Source organism: Dermacentor silvarum, chromosome 1 (genome assembly GCF_013339745.2).
Source record: "Dermacentor silvarum isolate Dsil-2018 chromosome 1, BIME_Dsil_1.4, whole genome shotgun sequence".
Taxonomy (NCBI): domain Eukaryota; kingdom Metazoa; phylum Arthropoda; class Arachnida; order Ixodida; family Ixodidae; genus Dermacentor; species Dermacentor silvarum.
Genome location: NC_051154.1, coordinates 81,663,355 through 81,685,509, shown reverse-complemented (window position 1 = coordinate 81,685,509; position 22,155 = coordinate 81,663,355). Strand labels below are relative to the sequence as shown.

General features: G+C 48.1%; 1 protein-coding gene across 1 annotated transcript; it reads left to right on the top strand.

Annotated features, from left to right (window-relative positions):
• The first annotated feature begins 3,288 nt into the window (after positions 1-3,288).
• Positions 3,289-13,546, top strand: LOC119431615 (uncharacterized). The gene is made up of 12 exons (XM_037699098.2): positions 3,289-3,471; positions 7,112-7,236; positions 7,316-7,472; positions 7,568-8,209; positions 8,286-8,452; positions 8,507-8,651; positions 8,713-8,852; positions 8,913-9,064; positions 9,129-9,333; positions 9,389-10,001; positions 10,056-10,194; positions 13,304-13,546. The coding sequence occupies exons 8-12, from the start codon at positions 8,922-8,924 to the stop codon at positions 13,506-13,508; spliced, it is 1,305 nt and encodes a 434-aa protein (XP_037555026.1). The 5' UTR covers positions 3,289-3,471; positions 7,112-7,236; positions 7,316-7,472; positions 7,568-8,209; positions 8,286-8,452; positions 8,507-8,651; positions 8,713-8,852; positions 8,913-8,921; the 3' UTR covers positions 13,509-13,546.
• The last annotated feature ends 8,609 nt before the right edge of the window (positions 13,547-22,155 follow it).

Here is a 22,155-nt window from a genome sequence, read left to right as displayed (position 1 = left end):
TAAGGGTATAGAAAGACGACTGGAAAACAGCGAATTAGGGTTTGATTTATCCTACATGCGTAATGAACAAATGGTGCAACAAAAGGTCCCTGGACTGATGTACGCAGACGACTTTGTGCTACTAGCGGACAATAAAAAAGGTTTACAGATACTTGCGAATATCTGTGGGAATGCAGCGACAAATCTAGGCCTTAAGTTTAGCACAGAGAAATCAGGAATTATGATCTTTAATGAAGAGACGAGTAACTTCGTGGTGTCAATTCAACAGCAAGTAATACCCATAGTGAAGCAATATAAGTACCTCGGCGTGCGCATAAACGAAGGAAAGAATTACTCAAGCAACCACCAAGATAATCTCAAAATAAAGGGGAAGCGGAATGCAGCAATAATGAAACACATAGCACTGTGGGGCCACAATAAGTATGAGGTGGTGCGTGGAATCTGGAAAGGAGTAATGGTGCCAGCGCTAACATTCGCAAATACCATTCTATGCTTAAAATCGGATATCTTGTCGGGTTTGGAAGTTAACCAAAGATCAGTAGGCCGGTTGGCTTTGGGAGCCCACGGTAATACCACAAATGAGGCAGTGCAGGGTGACATGGGTTGGGCCTCTTTTGAAGTCAGAGAAGCACAGAGCAAAATTAGTTTTGAAGAAAGGCTCAGGAACATGGATGAAAATAAATGGGCGGCTAAAGTGCACAAGTATCTCTACATGAAAAGCGTGGACACAGAATGGAGGAAGAGGTCAAGGAAGTTGGCAACCAAGTACAGGATAATCTAAACTGTAAATAGACAACCAGGAGTCATCAGAAAGAAAGTGAGAGAAATAGAGACCGTGAATTGGATGCAAAGAATGGAAACAAAAAGGACAATGGAACTTTACAAGAATGAGAAGAAAGAAATTAGGAGGGAAAATCTGTACGATAACACAAAGGGCAGTGCCTTCCTATTTGAGGCTCGAGCCGGTTGCCTAAGGACCAAAACATACCGGAACAAATATTGGGGAACTAGATGAGGCATGTGCATGCTGCAGTAAAGATCCAGAGACCACTCAGCACATCCTAATTGAATGCGACGGGATCCACCCATCGAGAACCGTAGGTAACGTGCAACTCCCAGAAGCGCTTGGGCTTAAAGTGGAAGGAAACATCAACAGATCAGCCGTAGAGATCAGCAAGAGACGATTAGAGTACTGGTGGAAAAAAAGCAGGGAAAAGATGGATACGACCTGATCTCTTAAAATCATAGGTAGCGGTACAAGGTAAATTTTTGAAAAAGAAGAATAATGAGAGGTATACAAAAATGCTAGATAAAGCACATGTATACTATACCTGATTAAATCAAGCAGGCTAGGTGCCTATTTGTCGCCGACCCGTTTCAATGGGGATGCCAATAAATCATCATCATCATCGAGTAAGGCTCGACGTGAGGCTCCCTTGGGTGTTGTCGCCGCTGGTAGTGGTGGCACGATATCCCCGTGACGAAGGACCGCTATCGTCGTTGGTGGAACGAAAGCGTGCGAAGAAATGCGTAGTGCCGCGCAAGACGGGCTGTGCGGCGACGATGGCTACGAGGTGGCGCCAGGGTAGTGCGCGTCGTCTGTATGGAAACAAAGCGCGGCACTAGCGGAGGTCTGTCTGCGGCGGCGGCTGCTGTGAATCACGCCCACGCGTCACCCACGCGCTGGCTCTCGCGATCTCCTGATTAGCGAGGTAGTCGCGGCACACTTCGCTCCGTTTGCAATGTGCCGCACGAGACAGATTAGGCAGTTTTAGCAGAGCGTTGCTTACGCTCCGCTCCGCTAACGTTTCACGCACACCGCTGGCTGCGTGAACTGCGTTGATTTGGCTTGTTTGACAAGCGCGCCTGCCAGAGACGCCGGCCACGCGCGCTCAGCGCGACTGTAAAACGGCAAAGCAACCAGTAGACGCAGCCAAACGCTCCGCTCAAATGGCTTCGTAGCGGACCGTGGGAAGCGTTCTTCGTTCCGCTGCCGATACGAGCGTTGTGCGCACGCGCATTAGCGTTCCCGCTAGCGTTCCGCTGAGCGGCTCTGCGCGAATCGTTCGGACACGATGGTCTGAGCGGAGCGGACCGTCAACGCTCTGCTAAAACTGTCTATTGTCCGCGCGAGCTATTCGCAGCTTACTCTTCCTAATATAAACCATGTACCTATATAATCATAATACAAGATATTGACACGCGAAACGAAAACACGCGTAGAGCTGCGCTCAAATTTCGCATTAAGGAATATCGTAATCTTTGGTGAATTTTTTTCATCCCAAGCATTCTCGGCGAGCTTAACCCAGTTTTCAGTAACGACATTCAAGCCGTGTTTGTGGGCCAATCCCGAAGATAGTGCAGCCTAAACATGTGGGCCGATCGCGAAGGGCACTGCGTAAGTGCTACTGGATTTTTACCGCTCTTCAGTGAACCTGTTTGACGTAAACTTGGGTCACTAGGTAACGTGGGCCGTTCCCGTGTGTGCGTGCAGCCGGGTACGTGTCACTGGATTTGTGCCACTCTTCAATGAACCTCTTTGACGCGTGGTACGTATGCCGCGGTGGCTAAGTCGGCTAAGGCGTTGCTCTGCTGGGCACGAGGTCGCGGGATCGAATCCCGGCCGCGGCGGCCGCATTTCGATGGAGGCGAAATGCAAAAACGCCCATGTGCTTGCGTTGTAGTGCACGTTAAAGAACCCCAGGTGGTCAAAATTAAACCGGAGCCCTCCACTACGGCGTGCCTAATAATCAAAACTGGTTCTGGCACGGCGCTCTTCAATGCAGCTCTTTGACGCCAACTTGGGTCACTGGGTAATGTGATCCGTACCCATGGGTATCTGCCACTGAGTGCGTGACAGTGGGGTCACTGGGTATGTGCCGCTCGTCAATGAACTTCTTTGACGCCAACTTGGGTCGCTGAGTATGGCAACGACAAAGAACACCATGCGCTGCACTCCACAACAGTTCGCAACAAGTCGTAATTGTATTAACCGTTTGCCGCAGAACAGTTATACGATTCATGAGAACCATTCTCGACCAAACTGTGAATGCTTCGCATTACGTATAGATGTTACCTGGAGTTGAGTCTCCTTAAATTGTTTCCTACGACAGCCTGAATGCGCTTCCACGTGTTATTCTTGTTCTTCTATTCTTAGTTTATTCACTTCTTATTTAATTTTTAGGTTTCCCCTTTATAGTGCCAGTATTTTTTCTTCATTCATTGATTTATTTCGTCCTACCGCTCCCTCTTAAAGGAGCCACGAAGAAGAAGACGAGGCGGCGTCTCGCGGGCGGGGTTGGTGGCTCGTGTCAAGCTCGCGGGTCGCGCAGCCCGGCACGCACCAGTGTTCCAACGGTGGTCGCACGGGCAGCCACGCAGGGCCGCCGAGCGTCGGGGGGAGCCTTCCTCGTCCGCGTCTAGCCAGAAGAGGGGCAGCCGTTCGGGCCGCCGACACGCCCGCCCAGCTTGGTGAGCCGCTCGTTTCGTCCCGTTGCGAAGGGTTTTCACTCCGCTATCGCTAGGGTTACAGCGGTGCCGAACTAGATGCTCGGCAGCGCGCCTTACGTCAGTGCTAACTGCGGCAGCCTCACCGCCGTCCTCAGGGAGCCTGCATGCCGTGGAAAGCGTGCGCCGCGGTTGCTTCAGTGCAACCAATGCCAGTCGCTTTGACTTCAGAGGATTATAAATTGAAGAGTTGCTATTCTGCTGCCAGCAGGGCAGGGCTAGGCAGGTACCGCCCAGCTTGTGCCGCTAGGTCGAACCGAGCTGCTTTGTCCTTAATGTGGCTTGGTCCTATGAGACTATTTAGTTCGCGAAAGTAAAAATATCGAGGCAAATGGAGCCCCGGGGAGAACACCTATGATTTTGATAAAGCGGGTGGCGCAGTATTACGAGGGTACCCAAGGGGCGGCAAGCGGATCAAAGCTGGAGCCAGGGCGGTTCTGGTTCTAGCTTTCCGTTGTCCTTTTGGTGTCCTGGACGCGCCGCGAATGTATACGAATTAACTTTCCTCGCGGCTTGAGCTCTCAGAATGCGCGCGCGCGCAAGCCCGGGGAATTTTTGCGAACTGCCGGCAAAATGTCTTTCGAGCGACTGCCAGCAGGATAGTCGCACGCTATAAATTGCAAGCCGCGGGCCCCTTCTTTAAATGCACACTCAGCGGCACTGCCTTCACATCTTTAATCATTTAAAGTAAGGCAGGCATGCTTGCGTTAATTCTGCGTAGCATTGCGTAGGACGCACGCAAACCCTTAGCGAGTCGATGCGCAGGGTTCCACAGTGACACGTTTCAAATAAAATAAAAATTAAATTCTGGGGTTTTACGTGCCAAAACCACGATTTGATTATAAGGCACGCCGTAGTGAAGGAATCCGGATTAAGTTTGACCACCTGGGGTTCTTTAACGGCGCACCAAGTGCACGCTACACGGGTGTTTTGGCATTTCACCCGCATCGAAATGCGGCCTGCGCGTCCGGGATTCGATACCGCGCCCTCGGGCTTAGTAGCGCAACGCCATAGCCACTACGCCACCACGGCGGCTAACGTGTTTAAAATAGACGCACCGTAACGCAAATTCAAGCTGTTGCATCAAACTCTGAGCCCGAGTTAGAACTGTATATTAGGACAGTGCGTTGTTATTCTCGTGCACGATGTCACGAGTTCAATGCCCTTCCGCGGCGCCCGCATTCCGATAAAGCTGGAATGCATCAACGCTTGTTTGCCGTGCTTTGGGTGCACGTCAAAGTACCTCATTTGGCCAAAATTGCCCCGGAACTCTACGATACGATGTCCAAGCAGCTTCGGGATGGTTAACACTTTTTTAAAAATTTATTTTAAGTTTCTGGAATGCAAAGCGGCACCTGTCGTCTCATTGTCAGGTTAGAATCACTTACGGGTCCATTTTTAAGTGCTTGTCTAAACGCTAGGACGCCTTACCACTTAAGCTATTCCTGTGGAAGAAAGAAATTAATGGTGATCAGGTGGTTAGAGGGAATTCCGTCTGGTAATGGAAGCATACATTGCCGTTTACGTTGCTTCGTGAAATGAATAATTGCGGATCTTTAGGGTACTGTTCTAAATGGTCGTGTTGTACGGCCCGCCCATGAGCTGGCTTCCTGGACGAAGCCTCCGCTGCGATACCGAGATAGACGCGGAGAGCGCACTGCTGGAATACCTCAATACATGATTAAAAGCTATATATGCTTTGGAATTTAGATCCCGCATTTATAAGAAATTCTTATGCTAAAGTTCTTTTATCAAGGCTAAAGTTGTCTAAAGACAGCCGGCCAATGAAAAATAGCCCTTACCAACAAAAGGTTTTGTGAATTCGGTCCCAGACCGTGCACCGCGCTAAAGCCAGGGTCTCGGTCATGGGAGATTCCCGGTCGACAATATCGGCGACCAAAAGATCAACATCGGGCGACTGGAAAAAAACCTCGTCGCGGCGATCGGTGCGAGGCAACCTGGAAAAAAAGCATCGCATGTCGCAAGTCAATCAAAACGTGGGATTACGAGAGAATGTAAGGAATAGGGGCGGAAAGGACATTCTCGCTTGTAAATATCCGATCAGCTATTTTGCAAAATAGCGCAGACATGGCCGACCGCGTCGTTGTTTGCAGGTCAATTTGCTGGTGCTTTGTGAACATGTTCTCTGCTTCGTGTGAAGTCTGCAGAGCATGTTTACTGTGTACATGGATGTCATGTGCATTAAAATAGCTGTGAAGTAAGCGTGCGTGTGTTTGTAATATTGGCATACGAGTCGAATCGGGCTTTCACCTTGAATACGCATTATTTCTTTCGCTGTACTTTGCGCTGGAGAGAACGTGGTCATTCCAGCCCTCTGAAAAGCACAATGGTCTGAGAGCAAGCACGCAGCTTATCCTACGCTGTGTATAGATGGTTTGCACGGACGTCCTCCTATAGCCGCTATGTTGGATGACCAGCACGATGAGAGGCTGCGTTCATTGGCGTCTCGCGCGGTGGTTCTGCAGTTCTGCCGTGGTTCTAGCCCAGACGTCAGTTGCGTTCCGAACACGCCTCTGACATTCATGTATGTTATTTGCGCCAGCGAATATGATACGCTGACCTTATCCTTGCCGCCGTGTTGAATAACCAGCATAGTGAAAGGCTGCCTCCTTGACGTCACGTGCAAAATATCTATATGCAGGTATGATGCAACGCAAATGGTGAGCGGGACTGACGTCATGCACTAAGTAGCGTATTGTCAACGCCTGTAATAGATTCAAGGCAGTCGTGCAAGCGCTGTAGCTGATAGGCGATCAACATGGTGTTACTGGATAGCATATTCTCGTATTAGCTACAGTGTAAGTGTTTGCGATGCTAAAGCTGCACGGAGCGAAAGCAAACGCGAGTGTAATTCGTGATTTTTATGGAGCCTCGCCACCATACTTGCCCACGTACGTAATGACTGCGTTTGTTGTTTGTGAAGCATATATCGCTTTCTGGATACGCGCATACCACATACTCTCTTGCACTAACCATGATTTCGGAACAAACCTGCCAGAAGTGACCTGGTGAGCTTCAGTGCAGGTACAGCGCGCATCTCATCAGAGTTCGGGAGCGGGACTGAATGTTTCGTCGCGTGCGATGAGAGCTCCAATATAAACGCGCGCTTGTTGCCGTTATGATGCCGCCTACTCCCGCGTTAGAAAGCTTTCGAGTGTGAACGCGCCTTAAGCGTCGCCCGATACCCCCATTGAATTTCACGTGCGCTCACTTCTTAAAGCCCACAGGTCTCCTTCGGTAGTGCATGTTAAGAGGTGCACGGTGCTTGCGCCAGCGTCCTTCACCGCCGTCATTTGCGAAACTGAGAGAATTTTCGGACTGTCATGCACGTGACAAGCGTGGAAACTCCCTTCGCTATCTGACAGTGGCGTGAGAGAGAAAAGAAAAAGCGAAGACAGGGATGTTAACCAGAAAAGTATCTGGTTGGCTATCCTACACTGGGGGAAGGGAAAAGGCGAATATAAAGACGGGTTGTTACCTGTCTGGTTGGTGATACCTGATGTCTGTTGATACCCAGTTACTTGTTGGCGAAATACCAAACTGAAGGAGTTGCAAGTTCAGAGCGATACTTTTTTGCCTGCAGAAGGTCACCGTCCCCGTAACCTCCAACGCCTTCAAACATGGACCTCAAGCTGGCGGTGTTGTGCGCTATACTCTTCATGGGCTTGGGAGCTTCCGGAGCCCACATTAAAAATCTTACAACCGGAGGTATGTAGCGCCACATGTAACATTCAAAAGTAATCCATCTGCAGACTCTTCTACTCCTTACTCTCTTATTCGATTACAGATTCGCCTCCTAAAAGCCACGTTCTGAGCGTTGCTACCGGAAACAATACGAAGAAATGCGATTACCTTCAGCTTGCCAAAACTTACACCCGTTGCTCTATGCCTTTTTACGCTGATTTCATAAGCGACTCTCTCCAATCTAACCCATCATCGTGCAGGTAGGTATTACTGCGGATCGGGCTTATTTCGACCACACCACACCACGCTCAAGCTCGCAGTGCGCATATCGGTTACAAATTTCCTTGCTTTTCAGCCCACTGAACGCATTCCAGACGTGCCTGCGAGATGTCCTGGAGAAGACCTCTTGTTCAAATGACACAACACTCTTGACACCTACCATTCAGTTCTTCACAAACAATATATTGAGCACTTATGAACAAGCCTGCAACACTGCCTCGGAAAGTAAAAATCTTACCCCTGTTGCCAAGAGCGCCGACGCTTCAGAAAAGAAAAACTTGAGTAATGATGCAAACTCAAGCGAAAGTCACGATGATGCTTCTTCCAAAAAGAGCCTGATTAACGAAAGTAGCCGGAAAAGCACTACTGCAGCTAGCGAATCAAACGATAGTAACCACCAAACGCAGGCGCTCCCCTCAGCCGAAGCAAACAAGAAAGCATTCATTGAAGAAAAGGCAGCCTCAGACAATAATTCGAACGCATTTTCAAAAGATTTGGCAGGAGTGACTAACGCAGCAGAGAAGGCTTGGAGGCCAGTCAACCAATCTTCCGACGCCGACAGCCGCAAGAGGATGTCTAACGACGATCCCTGCGAGCCTAAACTCAATACTGGCTACAAGTTCCCCGCGACATGCGCAAACCGATCACTGCTTCGACGGATGTTCACATGCGGAGTTACCATGCACGAATTTATATTGCGCGACCAACATCCCTGCAAGTAAGTAGCTAGCATGCCTTATACTCCCAGCATCTCATTTCTAAACAAAAAAACGATTCATGTTATTTTTCTCTAGGTGCTATATGAACTATCGTGAGTGCATTGAAAAAGCAAGGAAAGAGCTTAAATGCGATGGCAGCGATGATAAGGATGACCCCATTCTTGCGACAGTGAAGCTAATTGAGAGCTTGATGCTCAGCTGGTACCAAAACCCATGCGCCGTTTACGACACAAAGCCCAAAGGTAACTAGGAACCTCCGTTAAGGCTCGGATATACAGTTTCCTTCTTTCTTTCAGCACGAGCAAGTCTCGTAGGCAGTACTGAGCGCATTTGTGATGCGACGAAGGGATCGATTGCATCGGTCGTATGCTACGCCACTTACCTAGCCATGACCGAACTGAAGACGCCGGCACCCTGGACAAACCATAACGACGCTTGCAGGTAGATATTTGAATTTCAAAGTATATATAGCAAAGCTTAAGTACGCACTTTACCTTTACAGCGCTGTCATCGACGTCAATAGATGCCTGGCCACTGCGGAACACAAAAGCAACTGCACCAACCTTGAATTTACGGGTCATTCAAGAAAGTTCCTTAGGGTTATCACGTCTGGCAAAGACTTACAATGCCCTGGAGACAGTGGTAATTTCAGTCCGTATTTAATGGGTTAACCAATGACACTGAAATTATACGTTCTTTCAGCTTTGCCGAATGTGCAAGCAGTTAGCCGCATACGAGAAGCATGGATGCCAGCGCAGCAAAGCACTCAAGAGAGCTCTTCGATGTTCAATAAGCTTCCAAGACCTGGCTGACACGGAGCACGAGTTCAGTCCTTCGCAGCCTGTACCATGCGGGTGAGTGGAACGTGTATTACTAAACAAATTCCACACGTTCGAAGTATAATGTCTATTGTTGCAGACATGTTTCTCGGCTCCACACGTGTCTTGAAGACTCGGTAGAAGGCACCGGCTGTTATGGTGACATCAACGTTCACTCTGAAATCAAGCTGTACAAGAAAGTGCTTGAAGACGCCTACGATGTCCGGTGCCTCGTGGAAGGGCAGGCAGAGACAAACCTTCGTGCAAAAAGCAAGCAACACATGCTGAGACCTCATGCTAAAAGTGTAAGTACTACATTGTAATAATAGTAGCGACATCTTACTATTGAAACCGTTACAGATATACAATCAAGCGTCCGGCTCCAGTGGGCTCCGAAGCTGGCGGATTGATCTGGGCCTTTACGATAAAAACACCGAGAACGTGGGCTACTACTACGATGACTCAGCGGAAGGACGCAAGCCCGTTTTCGCTGGTCCCAGGATCATAGCGATGCACCCTGACGACTCGGAGTATAGCGACTATGACCGTTCGGACACCCTTTACCAGAAGGCGCACGGCTCCAACGCCCCGAACGGTTGGCGGCCACTGGCGATGCGCCTCGAAGAACACGCTTCCACGACGTCCAAGGTCGTGGACGCAGCGGCGGTCAACAGCTCATCGAACGACACTGGACCCCAGACGCTGTTGCAGTTCTTCAAGCCAGAAAACTCTGTAGAAACGGTGCCGAGGGCCCGCTCCGCAGAGCTCCAGAAGGTCGAGCAGATCGCCAAGAAGGCTCATGGAAAGAAGGCCACTGGAGAAGATGACTACTTCTTCGGGAACGACTACGTCGAAAATTCGGAGCTTGCCATGTTCCCCAACGGACTCGACATGTTCCGTCACTTCAGGGGAGGAGCACTGGCCAAGATGGACAACGTCGTAGCTGTTAACAAGTCCGAGCTGGGCGCCAATGGTAAGAGGCCGAAACTTAAATTGCAGGAGATAACAACCCTTTGTTGCGTTCCAGATTGCCCTGTCGAAAAGGTCAAGCTGGCGCTCGGTCTCTGCAATGCGACCTTGAGGGGGCTTCTACTCCGTTGGCCAAACGTCAGCGATGTGGGTCTGCCCCTGGACGGCAGCAGCGCAGGAGTTAAGCAGTTCTGCAGGTAATCCACCAAGTCCATTCAGTCATTCCAAAGAGCAGCAGCTCCGAAGTCAAATAATTTATTAAGCGTTTGATACAATTTTATAGCGTGACCTTATTAGCTGATATCTCATAATCAGCTAGCACACAAGACTAACCGCCGTATTCAGAAATGCATCTTGGTTCGAAGCCCATGCTTGACTTAACATATAAATGACGCCCTTCGTGAACGCGCCGAAGGAAACGCAATGAGCGTCTTGAGCACGTACACGCTAGGCGTTATTTAAATCAAATCAAGCACGGGCTTCAAACCAAGATGCATCTCTGAATACGGCGGTGCAATGGGCATGAAATTATGTTTGACTATCAAATGATGGATATTCACAATATATCGACCAAATGCCCTCTATGCGTGAGGCCCAGCGTGCATGTAGTAAAATACTTGCGTGCCTTTTCGGACAGCTCAATGGATGGAGTGTTAAAGCATTTTCCGTTGAACCTAGTGATTTCTGCTACTTGTGTTATCTCTAGAGTTCCTAGATTACTGTTTTAATATTACTTTACCTGTCTAAAATAACGCTTCACAACCAAAGTACTTTATAGAGCGCACTAAGGTATTTTTGGAATGACAGAAATTTGAGCTAGTTGGTACGGAATATAAGAGGGAACCCGATAACCCAAACGTCTATCAACTGTAAGGTCGCACAGTGGCGGGAAGGAAGGTAGACACAACTTATCTGCGCATGTTCAGGAATGGTATCGCCACACGTCAAACTTACTGCGCAAGCTCAGGAGAGGCAGCGCCAACTATCCACCAGGGCGCGGGCCTACGCGAAAGGCATGATATTTTATCTTTATGCAAGATAATGCTGGCTAACGCACGCACTTCCGTTATTACTGATATGTAAAGCCTCGACCATAAGACGCCCTTCGTTCTTACGTCTGAATAAAACTATACTGCCATCAAATTTTGGAGCCCATTTACAATCGCGACGGTGTAACGAAAGGTTAGACGTAGTTCCTTTGGTTAACGACCTTTTATGTTCAATTATTCTGACTGATGCAACGAAATTTCTGCCCTACATAACAGCAACCGGAGACAAAACGAACTTTATATACTACGACCATACGACATTCTGCGAACTTGTTGGTGTGTTTTACATAACACCTATGGGACCTTATTTTGCCATTCGGATGTCCTTTCTTTCTCTGCAAGGCGGTGCTTAACTTGACTAACTTGCTGGTAGCCGTAAACACAACGTTAACTCCGTATCTGCTCCCTAAGTCTGTGTGACAAGGAATGGACCTAGGGGATGCCTGCGACTCTGTTCTTAATCTCATCGCTTTCTTCAACCACGTGCGAAGTGCAAGAAATGAACTTCTTCAAGCGTTCCAGAACAGTGACTACTGCAGCTGCGGCCAATAAGCTTTGTCTCTACCTTCATTTCCGCCACTGTGCGACTTTACAATTGATAGTAGGTGTTGGTGGTGTGTTTCCCTCTTGTGTCCGTGTCTGCAGGCCTAACGTTTTTCTAACATGCACTATTTAAGCATGACAATTTAAGCACTATTTTTTTACAACACCTGCATTAGCTCTCAAATCTAGATCAATCTATGACAGTGCGATATCAGAAACACGGCCGCTTAATAATAGCGCACAAGGTTTTGATCGAGCGGCCGTGTGAGAACATAACTGCACGTAAGTGCAGAAAACAAGGGAGGATATAAAACCGTCACGACAGTTGGAGATATATATTATAGCCAGCTAGCTCACCAACACACGAGGATTTCAACACGCGAAATTAGACGAAGCGTAGGTGATCACTAGTTTCAATGGAAAATACTTTAACACTCTATCCATTGAGCTGTCCGAAAAGGCACGCAAGTATTTTACTACCAATTCAACATTATTTCAGCGTAAAGTTTGTTTAATAAAGCAATGCGTACCGCAAGTGGTGCATCTACGGACTACTGTCAATATTCTAAAGTCGTAGATAAACACAGTAACCGAACAACGCACAATATAATAAAAGCAACAGAAATCACCAGGCCTAATAAAAAACAAGTAAGCGCTCCGTCATTCAACTTGCTTTTCAAACAATTTAAAACAAAATTTAGTAACTTAACCGCAGCACGGAAATCTTCGGCAACGCCCAGATTACGAAGTTCGGGAGATAAACAGAATCCCGTCCATATGTTTTGGCCATTCGATACTTCCATACATAGCCAAGCATGATAACTATATACGTTCGTACCACTGCACTTTTGCAGTAGTTTAATGAGCGTACCGAGTAATAACTTTTGTTGGAAGCAGTAGCGCTTCGTCTATTTTCGCGTGTTCAACTCGTCGTGTATGTTTGTGAGCTAGCTGGCTATACTATATATCCCCAACTGTTGTGACGGTTTTATATCATCCCTTGTTTTCTGCACTTACGTGCAGTTATGTTCTGACATGGCGGCTCGATCAAAACCTTGTGCGCTCTTATTAAGCGGCCGTGTTTCTGACATCGCACTGTCATAGATTGGTCTAGATATGAGAGCTAATACAGGTGTTGTAAAAAAAGTACTGCTTAAATTGTCGCGCAGGGCGCTGCGGCTCTGCGCTGTTATCTGTAAAATACCAGTGCTCCAATGAAGAAAACTAAATAAAAAATGGTGTCCGCTTCACAATTTCTGGCAGTGTTCCCGAAATAAAACCCAAACCAAGGACGGGAAGAATTTTCAGTCGCTCAATGAGATTCGTGCCTAGGCTACACAGAAACCATCAATACGTTGCGGCGTTTTGAAGCGCCTGCGATGAGCCCGCCCGAAACCCCGTCTAAGTGATTTTGTCGCCTACGGAAGACGAAAGCATGACCCTATGCGAAATACAAAAGATAGAGCAGAAAAGAAAGCGGCCTAAACCTAATCGCACGAAACATTTCACGGCATCCTTCAGTAACGTAAAAAAAAACATTGGGGTAGGCTATGCGAACGGGCTAAGGTTGGCACCACTGACTCCAGTGGACCTGAATGCTTTAGTGGACTAGGCGTCCTAGTATGCCAAGCAGTTCTGTCCCGTCATTCTGCTTCCACGGCGGCCGATGGTACACTACCCTGAAATAAAGGTTTACGTTTTTTTTTTATTTCAGTGACCTGAACTCCTACAGGGGGTGCCTGGCCGCGGTCCTGAAGGCTTACAACTGCACCCACACCCAGGCAATCAACGGAGTCTTTGAGGCATACAGAAAGAAGATGCGGCTTCCTTACTGCGCCTCCTCCGGCACCTGGGCCCGCGCAGCAGTGTTCACTTTAATTGCTGGCCTGCTGGCAAACGTTGTGAAGAAATACATATAATCATAAGGACCAAGAAGGTTGATTAAATTTCAAATTTGTCGAGCTATCAGACTGCGTCCACTTTTCTTTCCGATAACGATGGGAATACGTTTCTGCTTACCCTAGCACTCGGTAATAGTCCGTGTCGTATTTAGTCGGGGGCCTGTCGTGGTGGCTCGGTGACTGTGGCGTTTTGCCAAGCCCGTGGTCTCGGGCGCGATTCCCGGCTCCCGTGGCCGCGTTCTGATCAGGGCGGTATATGTAACCGACACTCTCCGGTGGTAGTCGAGCTATCCAGCACGGTGTGCCTCGTAGTCCACCATGCAGCTTCGCGCACATCCAACCCCACATTTTTAATGTAGTCGTTGTAAAAGCTGCGGCAAGGCGAGGTTCATTGAAAGGAAAGTTTGCAGATTCAACGCACATTTTGTAATCTACGTGAAGCAATTCGGCAAGCCAGCAACGTCCAAAAAAGCCGGGAAAGATCGCAAAGAAAGCTTCGCTTCGAAAATTGAGGGAGCGCTCCGACCATACTACCCCGAAGGTAATAAACGGAACATGCCCAAAATGATCTGGCCTCCATAGTGCGAGAAGTCGACGCGGAATAATATTTATAAACGTTTGTCAACCCTCCAGCTCCCGCAATGCTATTGCTGTGTGAAATAGTCAGTATGGCCCCATTAGCGGGCGATGAGTCCAGTTTGTTGTCGGAATGTGGGCACTTCGACAAGCGAGCCTAGCTAACCAGAGCAATAAAACCACGTTGGGTATTCTCGTATATCTGCAAACGCGACAAAGTTGTCAGAATTAAACGCTGCTTGAGATTTTCTCCTAAAATCTTGAAAAGTTCCGGCAAAATCTCTCGGAATTTGAAATAATCTTGTTTAAAGTGCAAGCGACGTATCTTGAGTTATTTGCGACGCTAATATACTCCAATTGTTCTTGCTTACGTTCAGTTTGAACAGCTGAACTTTCATCATAACCTCAGGTTATGATCAAAGCATACGAGCATCCGAAATGACTTGCATGCGTATTGGGAGAGTGAACTAAGTTGGTTGGTTAGTTGGTGCCTGGTGCTATGGCTCCTCCTACTCTATTGGGAGAGTGAACTAAGTTGGTTGTTTAGTTGATGCCTGGTGCTATGGCTCAACCTACTCTACGGGGGATCGATAGGCCATGAATCCGGCGGTTCTGTAAAAAAATAACAAATAAAAGAAAGAACTAGAAGGGAATTTTGTAAATAAAATGATTAAATAAAATTAAATAAAATAGCGCTGCTCCATGGTCCAAGTTCGTGTCGGTGCTTGAGGCGTGACCCTTGACGTACATTAAGTGCAGATATTAGGTATGTTCTGCAGAATCTAAAGCGACTGCAAGCCAGATTTATCGCGTTGCCGCCATCAACAAGATTTTAGCGATGCTTTGTTGCAAAGAATACGCCACTGTAAGGAAACCGAGGCAACGTGGTTTGAATGTGTGCACATGTTTATCGCTATTATGTGCAGTTTACACAAGTTAATTGCTCTAACAAGGGGAAGTTCTTTACGTGCACCGTATTTTCGCGCGTATAACCCGCACCAATAATTCAAAAAGTTGGCGGTAAAGTTGGGGTGCGGATTATAGGCGAATGTTACTTGGAGGTGTGGCTTCACAGCAGCGCAGCGCGCACTGCCGTGTAGCCACACCTCGAGGCAAAGTTCTCCGCCATTTAGTTTCGTTATCTCCTAGGGATTTCCATCCTCTCCCCACCACTGCGTGTTGAAATTCCCTTCTCTCTTCCTTTATGGTCGTCCATTCTCCTCCTCTTTACGGGTCGGCATTTTGCGAACAGTGCATGCGGCGCCGGTGTACTCGTACGTCACCCGTTCCCGCGGCGCTCCCTCGGTCCCAGCGAAGCGCTTCGCGATACGGCAGAGAGAGAGAAATAGCCGTTGCCCATGCGAGGGCGTCTGCTCCGGCCGCACTGTCATCCTCTGTCGCGTGAATGCTAGCTGCGCCTGCTAAGCAGTCCGATTCTCGTCAGATGTCACGTGACCGATTCGTCCGCGATCGCGTCCGTCGTATATGAATCCAGCTTTATCAGCATCGCCGAAGAGGGTGGAACAGAGCCGCTGGCCGAAGATACTACGTGGACGAGTCGGTGCATCCGTGGATAGACTGTTTTTGCAAATATTTCAGCGGGTTATACGCGCGGATATTTTTTTTTCTTTCCCGGCTGTTCTACTTGGGGGTGCGGGTTATACGCGGTGGCGGGTTATACGCGGAAAAATACGTACATTAAATACACGTACAGTTAATATGCGAGAATCCCTGTATCCGCATGGACTGTGCGTACCCTCCTCACTTCGTTACCTTGACAGCAGCATAGTCAATTTTGTGCGCGAGCCCGAACGAAAGGACATGCTACACGGCCAACTGCTGAAGAACTATAGCTCAGGTTAAGACCTAATGGTCGAATTGCAAGGCTCAACAGAAACGTTGATTCTGTGGAGCCCCAACTTTCAGCCGCGTAACACAACTGGCAAGGCAGAGTTCACAAGTGCAAGCGTTTGCACCGAAGGGGTAGTGTTTACTGGCGTCTGTCCCCATCCTCGCAGACAACACAATTCGTGAGTCGTAACAATCTGTTAGGGGGTGCGCCAACTGAAGAAGCAGTTATTTCGTAGAATCGCGAATGCTGAGCACCCATGCAGCTCTATATACTTGAACCACTTCGTGCCCAACCGGTAACCGTTATTATTGTTTTTGTTCAGGTTCAGGCACGTTGCAAGAATAATGGTTCGAGTTCGGGTTAAGTTCCGGCCAAAGCCCACGATACGCGCAACTAGCACATCGGTTTACAAGTGCCAACAGATCCGTTTAGGTCAGAGTGCAATCGTCACCCACCAAGAACAGATCCGTAAATTCTATCGAAAGATCTCAGGAGTGGCTCTGAAGTCAGTGGCGTACATTGCCCATTGCTCCACAGTGAAAGGGTCACTGCTACAGAGCATGCAACACAGCGATGCACCACACGGGACTCGGCATGTATAAACAGGTGGCGAAGTTGGCCATTCGGTCGTGATGATTTCTTGGATAGCAGGGCTGCACGTGAATGCGTAATGGCAACTCGGGATCTCGTTGGCTGCTTCAGGACTCAAGTCAAAACGTACAACGCAGAGGGGCATTTGTAAAAGCCCTGTGGCTGAGCTTTGCCGTAATCTCAGTGTACGGGTTGACGGAACCCACGTAACTATATAGGAGATCAAACAGCTGTTATGGTCAACGGTTTACATGTGGCGGTGTTGTCCATGGTAGAACGAGATGTGTTGCAGAGCAAAATGCTTCACGGCAGGTCCAGGGATTCCTGGTTTTCTCTTTATCGCTGGTACAACTGTAGTGAAGTACTCCAGGCAAGCATACGAGAAGGGATAGGCTGCTAGAATAAGAGAGATTGGATCCGATACACACTACTTACAACCATCTAGCAGGACCGCTGAGGAGCTAAGTACTGGGGCGTATAGATTTAAGAAGCCAAGAATAATACACAGGGGCGATTGTATTTCTGTGCGTACCCTGCGACTATAATTACGTAAGAAGGGGAGGAAATGCTACTCTATACGGTGAATCAGCAGCTATGTAGTAGACATTTACCATTATTATCGCAGGCTATATTTATCGAAGGGCCTGTACTAAAGAAAACGCGGCTCGAAAACATAAGTACGAGAGACGGGTAATTGTACTAGGAAGAAAAAAGAAATTGCATAGGGCGATCGATCCCCGTCACGCCCCGTGCAAGATCTCAATGAGTCAGCAGCGTGGCGCAGACCCCACCATCGGTGTTTCTGGTTAATGCGTCCTTGATGTTGTAGGGGTGTGCGACAAGTGATTTTTGACACCGAATCGAATATGAATCGAATAGTGCCAGAAGCGCATCGAATATCGAATAGTTTTTGAATAATGAACAGCCATTATCACAATTGTTATATAAACAATGTTTACATCCTAGTATTATTAAAATATCAAGTTTCTGTCATTACATAGCACGTTATGAATCATTGTTCATTAAAAGCCCAAATTCAGCATTAGGAGCCAACCAGTAATTTCTTCACATTACCGTACGTTTGCTCCAATTTTACGTTTAATTGGGTCCAGTTGACATTTTGAAATATTCGAAAAGTATTCTAAAAATATTCGCATTTACGAATAGTGACTATTCGATTCGAAGACCGAATCGAATGGCACACTATTCGACTTGTTATTCGAAAGTTTGGAACATTCGCACACCCCTAAGTTATATTGCGACACCTAATCCTGAAAATTATATACTGGCACTTTTATGTAATTCTATTTACTCCCTGGTAAGAGAAATCCACGTGTCCCAACACTTCTGCCATGCCTAGAAAGCATAGGTAAAGTCATTTTAAGCCATATTGTTAAAAATCACTTTCAGTGTCTTGACGGCGTCCTTCTCCAAGTCATTACAATGTCAGTTTAGGTGCCTTTTTGCCGTCGGCTAAGAAAAAAAGTCGCGGAGTGCTAGTTTTGGACTGTAAAGGCCCAACCGCATGCACGCGATATTCAAGCGACAGCGACAAGCGACGCGACAGGCACACCCTGTCGCGCTGTCGTGTCGCGGCGTGGAGCAACCGCATGAACGCGACATCGCGAAAAAGAGTAGCGACGGATTTACATTGTTGTACGAATAAGTGTTATCGTGCGCGCGTAAAGAAATCTCAATTTTATCAAAAGGTCAATGTTTTATCTAGACCTAGCTAAAATATGTTATCATCCCCAGTGAAAATCCGTCCCATGCATCCCCAGTGGAACTCCGTCCCATGCCGCCAGCGTAAGGTGCCGTGGCGCCATCTGTTGGGCAAAACCTAAAACACTTTCTCGGCTCTCGGTGGCGTCTCAGGCCTAACACCGTCAAAACAAAACAACCGATCTCAATAATAACGACAAGAGAGCGCCGATACTTAGTCTACAGCTAGCGATGAGGTGAAGCGATGACTGGTTGTGCTATTTATTTTTTGCTGTCACAGCAGAGAGCAAGTTGCAAGAGCGAATTCAGATCGAAGCGGGCAGATTGATTGCTGCCATGTTGTTGTGCAATCGCTGTCCCCAGCGGATGTCGTCGCGCTGACTTCCGGGCGACAAGCGATATTTTCTGGCTGGCCAGAAACCGGCGACACGACCAGCGACAGCGACGGATAGCCCTCCGCGACAGCAAAACCTGTCGCTCGTCGCCGTCGCTTGTCGCTGTCGCTCGAAAATCGCGTGCATGCGGTTGGGCCTTAAGGTAGGTCGTTTAAGTGCTTTAGAGAGCCAGAAGTTGGGTGCCTGTGTTAGCAACGTGAGCCCTTGAGTTGCCGTGATGAAGCTTCCAGTTCTGCACAAGTTCTGGTCTTTATCATGAGATGTGTTTTCTCACCAGTGTCTTCAGAACTACCGTAAAGTAGTCAGCATTTATCACCTGGTCTCGATGAACCGAACGGGTGTATACGCACCATGACCTTCTTTGCCAGAAAAATTTGATGACCTTATGGTGACCTTATGGCAACGGCCAGCCGATTGTTGCGTTCAAAGTAGCTTTGGGCAAGACTGCTCCTTTCTCACCCACCGAGCGCCTTGGCATTTCATCCCTGGAGAACAGCTGTATAAACAGGTATCGTCAGCAGTGAGGTCTCCCTTACTCTTCTTCACCTTACTCTTCAACACACTGCACGTTTCCACTCCGGACAAACGTCTACACAAATTAGTTTTTGGACTGGAGCAAGCAGGCGAGGGATCCATCGTACACTGACTTCTGATATGAGAATAAGATCTTTTGAAATTCTGTGTGTGCTTCCTATAGAAATCTGCAGGAAGTGAGTACGCTGTCAGACCCCAGAAAGGCGCCCATAGGTTTAGAGTATGACCACCGCTGTATTGATGGCTTCCTCAGAAAGGGCTGAAAGAAGTGCACCCTCTCCTCCCTACAACTTAAGGTCACTCGTGCCCTTTTTGTAATACTTGAACTTCTGAAAACCGGTTATATGAGACATAACATCCCATCGAGGAAGTCCAAAACTGAGGAGAGGCCAGGACGTCACTCTTTGCGAAGCCACCGTGACACCGCAAGTTGGCTTTACTCCACCATCTTGTCGTGGCAGATTCTCCTCTCTTGTTTACCTTTCTCGCCTCCTGCGCGCGACCCCGCCGCGCTGCAGGGACGTGCGCGCGCCGTAGCGATCCGACCAAACAAATACAATTGCGATGTACCATCGTTGACAAAGTCCTCCGAGTATTACGCTCTAGTGTTCAAAGAAGTTCATAATGAACTCTGCAAATGAGACCATAGAGTGGTGTCTACTATACTTTTGCAAGATTATGTGAAAATAAATCTGCGTATTCTCACGGCACTACAAAAATGCACAATCGATGACCGGCAGTACACTTTGCACACTGGTATCTAAAGTGCCACATGATTCATGTTTCAAAGAGGGGATGCCTGGCACTCTCGTTTTCGGCGTGCTATAGGGCACAACAGCGTCGCGTGCTGCAATTTATCTGATCGGGTGATCGGTCACTTGTGCTAATTTTTTCCCGCTGCAGCTGCACATCTCGACACATCAACCTATGGCTAGCCCATCTGCAGTTCACGCGAACAAACACGTACGCTGGTCGTGGCTTCAGGAATCATTTTGATTTATTGAACAAGTTTCAGGCGGCCGCGCACCGTGGAGATGTGATGAGCCACAGCGCGCCAGCGAGGAGGCCAGCTGAAGCGAACGATATTACACGTTTAGATACACTGACTGCGGCCTGAGGTGTATTCTCCCTGTAAGTGAAGCTCTACGGAAACAAAGTTATGTGGTTTTCGCCGCGCGGTGACGAACAGTACGCGCGTACACGCGAGGCTAGCACGTTGGCCGGGCCTACATGCGGACATCAGCCATTTGACGTGCGCGCAGGCGTACATTCTTCCGTCGAGCGTTCACTATTCCACAGCATCCGCCAACATTCACTCCCCTGCGCCTCTCGGAGGCACATATAAAATGGGGTTCGTCCCTTAATTACTCACAGCAGCCACTTTCTTCCCATCCTTCCTCGTGGCTGTTTTGCGTGCCACAAATGCATCGTCCGCTGTCAAAAGCAGGAACACTGCACAACTGTCACTGACCTGCAAGGCGTTTATCGGACAGATTGTGAAGCACAGCGGTTTCAGTTAGTGATGGCATGTTAGCATGAATCTAGAAACTACCACTTCACCGCCTACATGTCCGCTCCACTCTGCCCCTTTTGTGGAGCACAGGGCACCCTCTAACACATGGTAGGGGGCTGTACAGAATCAACCCTTCCCGAATTACCCAATCCATACCACACACCTGAGCTTTGAGAGAGTGCCCTAGCCAGCTCCACACTCGCAAGCCAGCGCCAGCTGGTAGCGAGGGCCGTGGACGCGGCGAAAGCCTATGGTTTTCTGCAAAGGGGAAACCACCCCAAAGACAATTCTTAAAGAATCTCTCAATAAAGATGTTTATTCTCTCTCTCCGCCGAAAACGGCAAGAATACTCCTGCGTCGTTCTTCGTCCGTGGCGCGTTACTTGGTGTACGGCGTTGTATGCGCGCTCGTTTCACGTTGTTTACTTCTTTCAGTCCCACTTGGCCTCAACAAGAGACGGGCGAGCATCTCATTGGACTGACACTGTTCGCAGCGATTAAAAAGGGTGGAGCAGACTGTGTTCAAGGCAAATTTTCCGGTGATTTTTTTTTGTAGATTTATTTGGTGGACTTTAATATATTACACGCCACTTCAGAAAACCAAGGAGGGAGAGGGAACAGCATGTAAGGTTGGGCTTTATGTTCACAGTGTGTATATGTTTCCATGCTCAAGCGTTTTCATTTTCAATATCTACTTCTTTGACTTGAGCTTCGCATTAACTTAAACAATTAAGGCAGGGGCGGCAGTGTAGTTGGTAATAAGAATTATTTATTACTGTCAACCAGCGATAAACACTGCCGGAACGAAGGCAGACGCACACAGGACAAACACTCGCTAAAGGTCAACGCTTGCGATGAGTACATCTTCCCTAACGTAGCCCGATTTAAACGCTGCTTGACAATGAGGTTGTGGCGATACACTAACGCCACAACTGCACGCGTAATCACTTCGTCCGGCGAGCCACATCTTCCACGTCTGCTCACATCACCGGCTTCAATAACAGCAACAGTTATACGTAGGCTGCGTGCCACGGAAAAACCAATGCTCGCCATACAGACCCCTCGACCAGACTTGCTGCGCGGTTCACGGATCGCCGGACCTCAGCTGGCGGCTACTGCTCCCCTAAGACTCTGCTCTAATGTAGTTTACGTTCGTTATTTTCTAAAAGTATAAACCAGCGAATTGTTCGTATTCTATACTGGGATACGTCAGTTCGCATTCTATTGCAATCTTTGTAAAATATTGCATCCCGCCATGCCTGTCCAGCTGAGTTCATTGGTAGGCTGTTCCTCAGTGTAAATGCGCAACAAACTGTGCGCGATCGGCCAAGCAATATAGGAGGGGTCAAGAATATAAAAAGAGCTTTGAGGAACACAAGTTTAGACAGAACAAGGAACTGAAAATTCTGAAATGAAAAGTTATCCGACACAGATATGCATCGAATAATGACTGCATAAATATATTACGTTAAGAACATAAAAA

Excerpts from the sequence above, each read along its gene's own strand:
- LOC119431615 (XM_037699098.2), top strand. The coding sequence starts at position 8,922 with ATGTGCAAGCAGTTAGCCGCATACGAGAAGCATGGATGCCAGCGCAGC. Across the intron at positions 9,065-9,128 it reads TCGCAGCCTGTACCATGCGG|ACATGTTTCTCGGCTCCACA; the intron begins GTGAGTGGAACG and ends CTATTGTTGCAG. Across the intron at positions 9,334-9,388 it reads TGAGACCTCATGCTAAAAGT|ATATACAATCAAGCGTCCGG; the intron begins GTAAGTACTACA and ends AAACCGTTACAG.